Here is a 13161-nt window from a genome sequence, read left to right on the forward strand (position 1 = left end):
GAGTTTCCACGGAACCCTAAGGCCATGTTTGGCGCGCGGGAATGGAATGTGATTCCTGGGAATCACATTCCCGTAACGTGATTCCTGGGAATCAGATTACTGTAGTTTGATGTTTGGTTTGATCAGGAATGGAAATTTGATTCCTGACATATTCCCAATTAGGTGTTTGGTTCGTATAGGAATAGGAATGTAAATATTTGTAAAAGTTCACTTTTACCCTTAAACTACATAAAATACGCATCAACTTTTTTTTTTTAGCATAAAATATACTCCGTACGCATCAACTTTGTAATATATTAAAATCAGTATTATTTTTTCAAATTAATAGATATGAAATAATAACACGATACATCAAAGGGTTAGAATTTAAAGATAATAAATAATTATCTTAATATAAATTGATCTAAAATAAAATTTTGTTCGTAAACCTAAATAGAAATTTATCTAAAATTAAATTTTGTCCATAAACATAAATAGTACTTATTAATACCAAATCCTACAAAAAAAAAAATTGGTAATTCAATATTTTGTTAAGGATATATTTGTCAATAAATATTAATATATGTGATTCCAGGGAAATGGGAATCACAAACCCACCTCCCCCTGAGTTTGCTATCACAATCCCAGGCCTACACCATTCCTGCAAGCCAAACAATGATCTTGAATGTGATTTCCGGGATCACATTCTATTCCCACGTCATTCCCGCGCGCCAAACATGACCTAAGAAAAAAAGAGCAAAGTCGCATTTTGTGAAAAGTTAGGAGGCATAGAGTAAAGTGAGCATAAATTTAAGAAGTCATGAATTGACCCTGTATTTAACCTGTCCTCGTAGAGTTTGACCTAACAAAGTCATGGAACAGTAGTAGGTAATCAAGTGTTAGTTTAGTAAATAAAATCTGATTGAAAAAAAATACAAAAATAGAATTTCTTACGTCACATAACAAAAGTCGACGCTGGAACTGAAAGAGAGAGAGAGAGAGAGAGCGACTGACTGAGCGGGGCCTTCAAAATCTTCTTCTTCTACTCTTTCGAACATACGAGGCTACGACTGTCTCCCCCCCTTCCTCTCTCTCTCTCTCTCTCTACTTTCTCTCTCTAAACTCAAATCAGTTCAGATTGAATTGAAGCTAATTGAAATTTCTTCTGAAATCTTCTCATACTTATTTATACTTTCATTTCTTTCATACCCAAATCTTTCCTAGTTATCATTTCATACCATCTCTCTCTATTTCTCTCTTCTTGGCCGGCAGACGACTTGATTTCCACTCTTCTCACTTTCTCTCTCTAAAATTTTAGGATTTCAATGCATCCGGTCTTCGATATGATCAACAAGAACAACATTTTGGGTTCTCAAAATCTTTGATCAATCTCTTACTGGTAATTTCAAATTTGGGTTCTTACTAATTTTTCAATCATTACTAGCTTTAATGGAAATCTATCTCCAAGATTAATTCAACCATGTATATATATATATATGAATTCCTCTGTTCTGATTAATTTTAGGAATTGAAATTGGGAGTAATTTGGATTTCAAACAGGTGAAATTGAAGTGATGGGAGGAGCTTGTTCAGGTAGAGCAGCTTTAAGAGATTCAGATGAAGATATCAAAAGGGTGAATTGCTTTTCTAAACCTAGTAAAGATCATCATTCATTTACAACATCTTCTGATGATTCTGATTCTGATATCTTTAATGGAAAGAACCCAAGAAAATTTGATTGTGTTGACATGTTATTATGCTCACCTTTCGAACCAAGAACTTCTAAGCAAGACAAGACATTGGTTAAGAACAAGGTAATTGTTTTTAGATTCAATGGTTCGATTTTGTTTTGAAAGCGAAATTTATAATTGTTAATGTTTATAATTAGCCACCCGAATTTATATTTTTCGATAGAAAGTCTTTTAGTTGACGAAATATAGTTTAGTTTAGGTGGAAAAAAAACATGCTAATGTTTTCGGTAAATGAAGTTTTGTATTTATCGCTCGATGAGGCAATGAATTGACATAGATAGGAAAAATATGGTGTAAAAGATGACACTCAATGGTGAAGAATATAAATTCGAACGTAGATTAGGATACTTCCAACATAATAACATGCAAACGTAATACGATTATGAAATGTAGGAGCTATTGGTGTAGATTCTCAACAGAGAGATTATCACGAGTTAAGAGTTCTAATGAATATCGTCGAGTTCAAAAATCCTAAGAGGACTAGAAAGATCGATATATAATGAAGGAACCCACCTTGCCAAAACTGTAGAACTTTGTAGAGGTTGAATAGTGCAAAAATTTCATATAAAGAACACAATGAGTGCTTAAGGGCTATGAAGGATGATTATGGTTCTTGGCGATTGAAGCACGAGTAGAAAAAGTTTTCTTGGTAAAGGAAGCACTAATAACAGTAGACCACGTATTTGTCGAAACAGATCTCTAGAACAAGCTACGGGTGAAATTAGGAATTCATACTTGACGGGGACTAATTAGTCGAGAGCCAAAGAAATTGAACCTATTGGGCTCCTAAATGGGTAACGTTATAAGGGAAGTCTACTAGTAGTTAAGACCCTTGACAAACATGCAATCTATTACTAACTGAGATACGTTTCTGGTATAATCATATGAACGTTGTTTTATTATAGGTACCACAAACAAGCATGCACTCAAATAAGATTGGAATAGATGACCGTGAGAAGCCTCCAGGGGTTTCAGAAACAAATAACATGTATCTCTTAAGATCTAGTAGCACATTTGTTTCAGGGAGTTCATCATCACGAGGTAGCGAGATATCTATTCTCGCTTTTGAGGTTGCTAGTACTGTAACAAAAGGTGCAACAATTCTCCGAGCTCTTTCAACGGAGAACTTGAATTTCTTAAAAGAACGGGTTTTACTGTCAGATGGAGTACAACGATTAGTTTCCTCTGATATGGAAGAGTTGCTAAGAATTGCATCTTCTGACAAAAGGTAGTTAATTCGACTAATTTCCTTAAGCTCGGTGCTTCAATAGGTTGTACTTATCACTTGTCTTTACAGGAAGGACTTCGATCATTTTTCTAGAGAAGTAGTTCGGTTTGGGAAACTTTGTAAAGATTCACAATGGCATAACTTAGATCTCTACTTTCAAAAGTAAGGTATATACTTATACAGTGTAAAAGTTGATATTTTCAGTTGTTAAATCGTACATATTCCTTGAACATCTTGTTCGGTCTTTCAGATTACGTTCAGATGTAAACTTCATATACAAAGGATCCAAAGAAGATGCAGAAATGACAATGGAGGAACTTGTACCTTTGGCCCAAAATACTTCTGTAAGTATAATTTCACGAGAACAAATTGCCGAATGTTATTTCTAATCTAACGGGTATCATCGATTAGCTTATCGTGAATCTGTAAGTGAGTAACTTTGTTCGTTGTTTGAGAACTAACTAACTTTTACTCGTAGGAGTTGTACCATGAATTACATGCATTGGACAGATTTGAACGGGATTATTGGCGTAAACTTGAAGAAGTAGAGTCCTTGCAATTGCTTGGGAAAGGTAAAACTTTCTAGTATCTCTTCTTGTACTTTTTTTTTAATCTTGAACTTGAATTAGATCGTTCTTTAACAATTTCAAGTTGTTTGTGCTTTCAGGAGATAGTATTACGCTTCTTAATCACGAGTTTAATCGCCAAAGAAAGCTTGTAAGAAGTCTAAAAAAGAGATCTCTCTGGACCAAAAATTTGGACGAGGTATATGCCTGTCCTCTAAAACATCTCCGAAATCTTTGTGAAATTACCGTTTTGTTATTAGTCTCTTTAGCTTTTGATTTCAAACACATCTCTTGTTCTTCAATTGTGTTATTTAATATCCTAACGTGGACGATTTTAAATCGAAAAGATATAAAATAATATTACTTATTTTGGTTCTAACTGTAGGTAGTCGAAAAGCTTGTTGAAGTTGTTAAGTTAATACATCAAGAACTGTCAGAAGCCTTCGATAATGATGGTATGTCTTTAGGAAGAACAATCTTGTATGACTCCGCATTTAATCCATTTTCAAATATATATTACCAAACTGAACTATCTGAAAATTAAGTGTTTTTTCTCGTTGTAGAATCATCTATCAGTGAAAATGTTCTATTTGAATGAATTGTCTAATGATTGATGTGCTATCAAATAGTGACAGGTAATGAGTCAGTTGATCCACATAACTTCCCCGAAAGACTTGGTACATCTGGTCTAGCATTGCACTATGCCAACATTGTTAATCAGATAGAGAAGATCATGTGTGTCGTGAGTATCATAACTTTGTCTTCATTTGTAATATACATAATCACATATATATATGAGTATTTGTGTAATTTAGTACCCGTAATTTGTTTGATAACGACGTCCTTAGGTATCTCGGCCATATTCCCTCCAACCTAATGCAAGGGACACACTCTATCATGGATTACCATCTTCTGTTAAGGCCGGTCTTCATTCTCAGCTGCAGAATACTCAATCCCAGGAGGTAATGCTTCCACAAAAATCATTAGATTATGTATTTTTTAGGTGTCTTAACGGATTAATTTCTTCCTAATCATACAAAGACAGTCAAGATCAGTGAGTAATATTTGTTATAACAGACTTCCTGGTTGAGCTCGGGACTCGAGCCCCACTACGTACGGATGGCCCAAGCTCTGCGTAGCTACCTACTCAAGATTCACTTGGCTGAAAAATTCCCACTGTATCTATTTGTGTCAATGATAAAATGACGATTGTGGATAGTTCCACATCGCTTGGGGGAGAGGCCAGAGCCTTGGCTGTAGGTGCAAGCTCAAGCTTAGTAAGTGCAGAGGCCATTTGAGTGAGCATGTGGAGCCTTTGCCAGAAACAAAACCCTGTAATTGCTGGGCTAGGTCCTGGGCGTCAAAAGTGGACCAAGTATTGATAAATGTTTGGGCGTGGATCGTCCCAACAATACAAAGAAATCACGTTGTAATGTTATTTTCCCTTCCTTGTGCTGTATTGTGTTTTTATGTTTCTATGTCAAATTTGAACTCGTGCAGCTCACAGAACTTCAAATCAGAGCGGAGATGGAAAAGACCCTTCAGTGGCTCGTTCCTCTAGCTGCAAACACAGCTAAGTAAGTCGAATATTTCTGCCCATTTTCTGCCGTGAATTAAGAAACATTAAAACCATTTTCTTTATCATGAACTTTAGCCTTTCATTGACATGTTACCATTTTCTCTGTTATGCTCAGAGCTCATCAAGGTTTCGGAACGGTGGGAGAATGGGCAAATGCTTGGTAACTTCATACTTCCATTCGAGTTCTTCTTGTTTTGCTTTTTAAACTTTGAACCAAAATCTCATGTTCAATCTCTTTGTTAACAGTAAAACACTCAACGTGACATCTTCACAAAGTAACTACATTCGTCTCCAAACTCTCTATCACGCCGACAAGAACAAAACCGAGTCTTACATTCTCGAATTGGTGGCGTGGCTTCATTGTCTAATGAGTCAAGTCAGACAAAAATACTATGGGTTAAAGACATCGGTGCCTATTCGACCTCTAAAACGCAAGAAAAACTTGGTTTTAGATTTAGAAATCCATCAAGAACCATTCAAACCCCAACCAAGTGGAACCAAGAATAATATAGCTCAGCTTCCTGAAATGGATATTGACATGGTTGACGAAGTTTCCTCGAGAAGATCAAACCCGGTTAGTAGTGAAACTCAGGAGTTATCGTCGGGCAAGAAAAAGAAAGACACAATCGAACAATTGACTTTGGGCAAAAGGGTTGGTAGTAGTATTTCAACTAGGGAGGAGTTGAGTATAAGTAGCCCAAAGTTGGAGAACACAAGGACTACAAATAACCAATTTGACGAAACAACAACACATTAAGGCTATTATTAAGTTTCATATCTTCAATTTTGTTTCATCTTTTCTTCTCTTTCTCCTCTCCCCTATATATATGTGTGAGTGTTTGTGTTTATGTGTATATGTTAACATATAATGGGTGACTCTTTTTTTCATCACAAACAATTCTAGGAAGAGTGTTGTTAGTAAGCTTGACATTGATGGGTGGAGTTGGTTTAATAGGTATGTCTATTCATGAAAATAATACTTTATTGAAGAAACCAAGTCTTTTAGGGTTTGTTTTGGGGAAAAGAAATGTAAGAAAATTTCAGTTTTTGCAAAAAGAATTCTTTCTATAGTAATGGTTCATGTTTCTTTTTTTTAGCTTTGTTTAGCATGATTCTGAAATTTTTGTCTTTCCTCCCAAAGAAGAAATTGTGTACGATTTTGTTTAGCACATTGAAAACATAAATTCTTCACTCTTACAGTCTTACCTACAATTTGTTTTCTATCTGCATCATTAAAGCCCATATTAGAAAAACAAAATAAGTGTATAGACGAGAATTAGAAAAAGAAATTTGGTTAAAATTCCCTACAAATTTTTTTTTTAGGAAAAAATAATCATTCAATCTTTTGTAGTCTTCAGCTTCATAAATATTTTTTTAATTTGCAAAACCTTACGACAACTTTACAACACATTGCGATAGCTTTGCAATGCCTTTCAACACATTTCGACAACTTTGCAACACCTTCAATATTTAGTTTTTAGTCAAACAGAATACAAATATTTGAATGTTTAACAAAAAATTTTATAAATATAACCAAAAGAATTTAATTTTTATCTTTAACGTAAAAAAATTTAATCGAGTAACTTGTACCATAAACATTTTGGACTAGATTTCAACTAAACTCAAAAACCTAAGATCTTAATCCCAACAAAATTATCCACCCATTTTGAATACCAATGATCTTGCTGAAGATAAATTGGTCATAAAGTTTGAAAATCAGCTTTGATTGTAGATTTAAGCATATTTCTATAGGTCATAAGAAGGCCTTGTGAGGAAAGGACATGAAGAGTCGATATGTCCGAGTGGTTAAGGAGACAGACTCGAAATCTGTTGGGCTTTGCCTGCGCAGGTTCGAATCCTGCTGTCGACGTATTTTTTTCAATTAATTTTACAAACTCCAACTGCAGTTTTTCTTTTTGTTGAAATATTACAATCCCAAGTTAAATTGGTAGATCTTTGAATTGATTTTCTGAAAATTTGCAGCAGGAGGAATAGAACTAACATTGACCAAAATTTGGGACTCTTCTCCATTTTGAATGGTAGTCAATTTTCTATAAATTTTTTTTGTAGAAATCTATGGAATTCACCCAAACCAGCCAAATAATAAGACGTTCATATAAATGTTGGATTCTTGTGTGGACTTTTACCTTAATATTTTATGTATTACAAGGCATTGATACATCACGAAGATGTGATAAGACGATAACTGCCTAAGTCAAATCAAGAAATGAAAGAGACCTAAAACCCAATAAGACGAAAGAGGCCTAAAGCCCGACAAATTTATTACATAATGTATACTTACAATAACCCAAGTTCAATATTCCTGGATTAATTACACTTTCAGTGGATCGAACCTGGATCTTTGCATTGCAAAGAAATGCACTAACCAACTAAGCTACCAGTTGTTGGTTTTTTTTTACTTAAAAGCATGAAAATAGCCCCATCCTTATTGCTCTTCTATTATCTTTTCTTTGATCTCTCATATCTCTTCGTTATAATGCTACCGTCGTCGATGTTCCGCCAACGTCATTTCTTATACCTATCTTTTCTTTGTCTTATATCTATCTTTGGTGACCAATACGTGGACAACCAATTTTCTTATATGGACAACTATTTTATATGGACAACCAAGAAAATTACAAAATTTATGCGGGCAACCGTCTTTAAGAGGATAACACACTATTATTTTTCACTTAAGTCTTTCAAGAATTAGAATTTTTTATTTTAACTCCTCCCAATTTTTTTCCATAAACCCTAGACTTTAGTCTTCTTCTACTTCTTCTTCATCACTCCAGGGGCGGATCCATGGGGGTGCGAGGCCGCACCCCCTGGATCCTCCCGAGAAAAAGATATAGTAGTAGTAGTAGTAGTAGTATTTTTTAATACATAGAGAGGTATATATAATATATACTTTCTGGTATGACAAAGGGACACAGAGGAGTCTTTGGCTGAGTGGTTAGAGCGCGTGTGAAAGTAGTTTTGAGATCATGAGGTCCTGAGTTCGGAATCACATAATAGTATTTTCACTATTTTTTTACTTTATTTTTAGACCTATATATACTATATATTGTGTGTATTGTGTATATATAACATCAAGTAGAAGTTAGCTCAATGGTTGAGGCATTTATTTTTTGTGTGAGTGGGAGCATGAGGTTCTGAGTTCGAGTCCGGTTATAAACAATTTGATTTATAAGCTTTTTAATATTTCAACTATCCTAAATTTCTATAAAATTCAATTCAACAACTCTAAACCCTATAAATTACAATTCATCTACCGTAAACCCTTCAAACTTCAATTCATATACAATAAATCTTATAAAATTCAACTCATCTACCCTAACTCCTATAAACTTCAATTCATCTACCATAAATCAACTTAATTCTCATCACTTCTTCTTCATCTTACCAAGTATTCAAGCTCAACTAGCAACTAGGGTGTGAGTTTTCTTTGAACTTCAGTTTTTATTTCAATCAATCATAAACTTCAATTACAATTGGTTTATATAGAGTTTAGAGAGAGAGAAAGATAGTTAGTTAAAGTTCGGTAAAAGAGTACAACTAACAACTAACTAAACTACCTACTAACAAAATTACCAAAGTTAGTTAAACTAACTAACTTTGTTTCTTGTTGTTCAAGTATAAGGAATGCCTCTAGAGTCGTCTTCATTGTTGAGCTGGACCTTAAGAGCTTGGGATTCTTGTTGTCTGTTTTACCCTTTATGTAAAAGTAAAGGCTTAAACCCTAGAAAGTTTTTCTATCTCTTCAGAACCCTACTCTTACCAGGGAAATATATTTAAAAAAAAAATTTCTTCACGTTCATTTAGTTCAACGCCAGTAGTTCTAGACTCGACTCGATTATGCGAACATTTCAAAATATGAACTCTCGTAGAGGTCAATTGCGTTTGTAATCGTCGATGTATTAATATACTTAATAAATATAAGTATTTGATTAATTAGCGTGTTTGCAAAAAAAAAATTTAAGTATGTAAATCCGCACCCCCTAAGTGAAAATCCTGGATCCGTCCCGGCATTACCCAACAAGTTTTTAGAGAGAGAAAAAATTTAGAGAGACATTATTGATTAGGATTTTGATAATGGGTATCTCTAATACTGTAAATTCGATAATGAAGTAATTACCAATAATCCGAAAACATGGTCGCAGTGATTGTTGATATCTTTGTTGTGTCCGAAGATCTGTATCATACTACTCCTTTTAGATCTTACTACTATCTGTGTCTTATACAAAGCCCATACGATACAATTTTTCTTATGCCCATACTTAGCAAGAAAAGTGAAACTTTAAAACTAATAACATTGGCTATGTATTACAAAAGTTTTCCACCAATTAATCTAGGGACGATTTACAAGTTTTCTATCATCATTAGAGAGACTTGTGTGTGTATGCATCACATTAAGGGAACGGATTGCTTGACAGATGGGGTACTTTGTTGCCTTTAGGGTTTCTCTGTTTTTTATTTTTTTAGAGAGAGAAATAGAGAAGGATAGAAGATGAAGTTGCTAGGTTTTCTTAACTGGTCCTGATTAACAGATAATTAGAGAGAGAAAATTTGTGAAGGAAACATTATTTGTTTCTCTCTCTTCATTTTTTTTAGGTTTTCTTAATTGGTCCTCACATTAAGTAGTTTTAGTGTTGAAGTCCTTATAAAATTGTCCTTTTACTAAATCAAAGTCAATGAAGTCAAATATAGTTGATTGGTACTGGACCTGAAAATAGTTGTCCATATAAGAGAATTAGTTGTCCGCGTATTGGCCACCCTATCTTTTTCTCTCATATCTAACTTTTGCTCTCATTTCCATTTTTTCTACTTTACCAACAACGTTTATCTAAGATTTAAAATGGGAGATTTTGACATTGACCCCCAATTTTATATCGATATTAGGACTATACCCTCGTTTTTCTAAAACTTTTGATTTACACCCCCACATGAATGGAAACCGTTAATTCATAGTTAAGTTGAGAGTGTGTTTCACACAGGCGCCAGCCAGGACCATTTTGCCCCTTTTTCCTTAACCTAATCCTACTTTTCCCTCTTTCCCTTGCCGTTCTTACTCATTCTCTATTCACTAATCCTCTCATCACTTTATTTTAAAATTAAACCTTATCAAACTCTCAATTTCATCAATCATAACTCTTATCTTGATATACTTTTCTCTTATCTTTCTTTCTCTTCTCCATTGATGTCTCTATCTTCACTCTTTCTCTCTCTACATCAATTCTCTTTCTCTCTCAAGACTTCATGAAGTTTTGCTTCTATAATTCAATAATTCCATAAACAATCAAGACCAACAGGACCAGCTGAAGTAGAAGGATCATCATGATCTATGAAAGATTGTATACCCGTTTCATGATTTGAAACAACTGAAGAGTGAAGAAGAAGAAGATACTGATGATCGGATCTTTATCTGATTAAAAGGTAAACCAAATTCATCTCAATAAGAACTCAATCTAATAATACCTCAAATAATAGTTGTCTTCCCACCTGAGCTCTTTTTAAATCCTCTATAATCCATATGGTGGTGGCAGATATGGATTATAGAGAGAGAATTTCAACCATAATCTGCAATCTTGCAAGTGCATCAGACTTTTTTAATAGGAAGGTGATGAAGATGAAGAGGGATGATGAAGATGGTGGCTGCTAGGGTGGTGTAGCGTGGAGGTAGTGGTCTGTTAGTGAAGAATCCCATGAAGAAGAAGGAGGGGTGAATATGAAGGTGATGAGGATGAATACAAGGTGTGATGGTGGTGGTGATGAGCCTGGTTTCAAGAAGTTATGGTGTATCAAGGTCAAGGTGCAAGCAAAACAAGATTCAAAGCTTTAAAATACTAAACTGGTATTGCTGGAAACGTCATAGAATCATAGTCATGGTTAAAATTATAGCTTTCTTTCAACAAGTTTGTGTGGTTTTGAGTTGATTAGTGGCTGAAGTAGATTAATGGAATTATGGAAGAAAGAAGAAGATGGTACAAAATTAGAAATCAAAATTTAAATAAGGGTAATTCTGTCTTGCTTCACATGTGGGATTCACACATGCTCAACTTAACTATGAGTTGACGGTTTCCGTCCACATGGGGGTGTAAATCAAAAGTTTTAAAAAAACGGGTGTGTAGTCCTAATATTGATATAGAAGTGGGGGTCAATGTCAAAATCTCCCATTTAAAATTAATAAACCACAACAATTCGACCAATAAAAATCGTAAAATTCTAATAAAAAGTTTTAACTTCTCAATTGTTATTTGTTTTCATTTAATATTGATGTTTTCAAGTGTAACCAATTCCGAAAAAGACCTTTTGATATCTATTGCTCATTCAATTAATTAATTATAAATCTTGTACACAAAGAATGCAAATAAAAATTAAAATAACGAACTAAACGAACAATCAAAATATTAGAAGAGATATTATTAATTAAACTTACAAATCAAACCACTACCTACGACCAGCCCACCACTTCAGATCGACAACTACCACAATTTCTTACTTTCTCTCTCTCGTCCTTCATCTCTCGTTAGTTGTCTCTCTCTCCTCTCCTTTTTCTCTCTTCATCTTCACTCTTTGTCCGTCGAAGGGGAGAGAAACCCCTTCGCTCAACGAGATTTCCGTGAATGGGTTCCCCTCCCCTTCGTCTGAGTGACAAAGAGAGGAAGAGGGAAAAAAAGTTTTAGATAGGGAAAAAGGGAGGGGAGAGAGAAAAGATTTGTTTTTTTTACGATTGCAGGCAATGGCACTTTGCCCCTTGTCGGAGTGGAGAGGGAGTGGGGGGCGGAGCTACATGGAGACTAACAGTAGTTTCTCTTGTGTATGTAAAGAGCTGGTGAAAAATTCACAAAGATTTGATTAGCTTAGTTGGTCCAGTATTGTCTTGTCCGCTTAACAGATTATTAGTTCGTGTCTCATCAGGCGTCCTTTTTCTTTTTTCTGGTTTTTTTCTTTCACCATGTCGGGATGTTTTAAAGGTGCCTCATATGAATGTTGAAAGTGCCTCATTCCCTCACATATGCACGTTTTAGTTGATGAATGGGTCATTTTAAGTTGTCTGTTAACCCTTCACTCTCATGTTTCAGGTCGTATACCCAGAAAATAGCCTCAATTTCTAATTCCACATCATCTTAAACCACTCTAGTTGAGAGTTCTTCCACTGTTGTTCCTTCTGTTAAAGTATGGAGTCTCCTGATATTCTAAGCGGAATCTCAGACGTATAAACGTCTAACATTAGGTTCACATGATCTCATGGAAAAACTAACAATGAACCAGTTCAGGGTAGAGATATACCTGAATCAATTTTCCACAGACTAAGTTGATCGCCTTTATCCCGAAGACCAAGAGATACAATTTGTAGCTACTCTACTTGAGACACTCGAGCAATCGACTTGATCTCTTGCCTTTCAAGTCAGCTAGAACTTTATTAAGCTGTCAGACGAAGAACTCATTCTTCTTTAGACTAGATAGATAGCTGAGATCTTTTTCTCAATTTCTTCCTTCTGCTCAATGTGAGAAATCTTCTTGAGAAATCCACACCTGTTTATGTTCTAATGAGGTCCTCATATAAAATTCCAAAAGTTAGAATCTCATGCAAGTCAAGATTCAATTTGAACCACATAACAGAAATGACTCAGAGTCTAACTCTGAGTGAGATTCTCAGATGAGACTTTATCCCTTCTGAGATTCCCCTTTAATGTGGCTTGCCCAGGTCAAGCCCATGTTATGGGCAACCGCACCGGTGGGTCGGGGAAGCCCAGTGTACTTTGCTCCAACCAAGGCTTCTTGCCGGTCTGGAGTCTGGACCAGGCTGCCCACCGGGCTCAAACTCAATCCTAACCAAAAACCAGAGATAACTCGGACTGGCTTGACCCGTCTATAGTACGGGTCGGGCCAGCCCAATAAACTGTACTGGTGCCTTCCCACTCGTACCAACAAAATCCTCATCCGAGTTGCCCGCATGTCATATTATAAAAAATTGAGCGTTGGATTGATTGATACACACCGTTAGATCGATTCAATTGATTAAACTTAAATCCGAATAATCATGACCGATTC

General features: G+C 35.2%; 1 protein-coding gene and 1 non-coding gene across 4 annotated transcripts; both read left to right on the top strand.

Moving 5' to 3' along the window:
• The first annotated feature begins 943 nt into the window (after positions 1 to 943).
• On the top strand, positions 944 to 6174 carry LOC147538647 (protein PSK SIMULATOR 2-like). Of its 3 annotated transcripts, XM_086641516.1 has the most exons (14): positions 995 to 1378; positions 1540 to 1613; positions 1701 to 1793; positions 2636 to 2958; positions 3028 to 3120; positions 3209 to 3302; positions 3437 to 3530; positions 3626 to 3723; positions 3910 to 3979; positions 4154 to 4266; positions 4373 to 4486; positions 5025 to 5101; positions 5219 to 5263; positions 5350 to 6174. In XM_086641516.1, exons 2-14 carry the CDS (start codon positions 1554 to 1556, stop codon positions 5858 to 5860), a joined length of 1785 nt encoding a protein of 594 aa, XP_086497642.1. In that variant the 5' UTR covers positions 995 to 1378; positions 1540 to 1553; the 3' UTR covers positions 5861 to 6174. The 3 variants fall into 3 exon arrangements, with proteins under 3 accessions (XP_086497640.1, XP_086497642.1, XP_086497641.1); XM_086641514.1 differs by having other exon boundaries at positions 944 to 1378; positions 1540 to 1793; XM_086641515.1 differs by having other exon boundaries at positions 1051 to 1378; positions 1540 to 1793; positions 4160 to 4266.
• A 717-nt stretch (positions 6175 to 6891) lies between these two features.
• TRNAS-CGA (transfer RNA serine (anticodon CGA)) lies at positions 6892 to 6973 on the top strand. Its single transcript has one exon. It is a non-coding gene; the product is annotated as a tRNA-Ser (tRNA).
• Positions 6974 to 13161: the final 6188 nt, after the last annotated feature.

This window comes from Eschscholzia californica, unplaced genomic scaffold, assembly GCF_041429995.1.
Source record: "Eschscholzia californica isolate CP2 unplaced genomic scaffold, dmEscCali1.0.p SCAF_5, whole genome shotgun sequence".
Lineage (NCBI taxonomy): Eukaryota > Viridiplantae > Streptophyta > Magnoliopsida > Ranunculales > Papaveraceae > Eschscholzia > Eschscholzia californica.

Bases quoted from the DNA above. Each gene is read 5' to 3' on its own strand.
- LOC147538647 (XM_086641514.1), top strand. From the start codon at position 1,554: ATGGGAGGAGCTTGTTCAGGTAGAGCAGCTTTAAGAGATTCAGATGAA. The intron at 2,959-3,027 runs GTAGTTAATTCG...TTGTCTTTACAG, and splicing joins ATTGCATCTTCTGACAAAAG to GAAGGACTTCGATCATTTTT. The intron at 5,264-5,349 runs GTAACTTCATAC...CTTTGTTAACAG, and splicing joins GGAGAATGGGCAAATGCTTG to TAAAACACTCAACGTGACAT.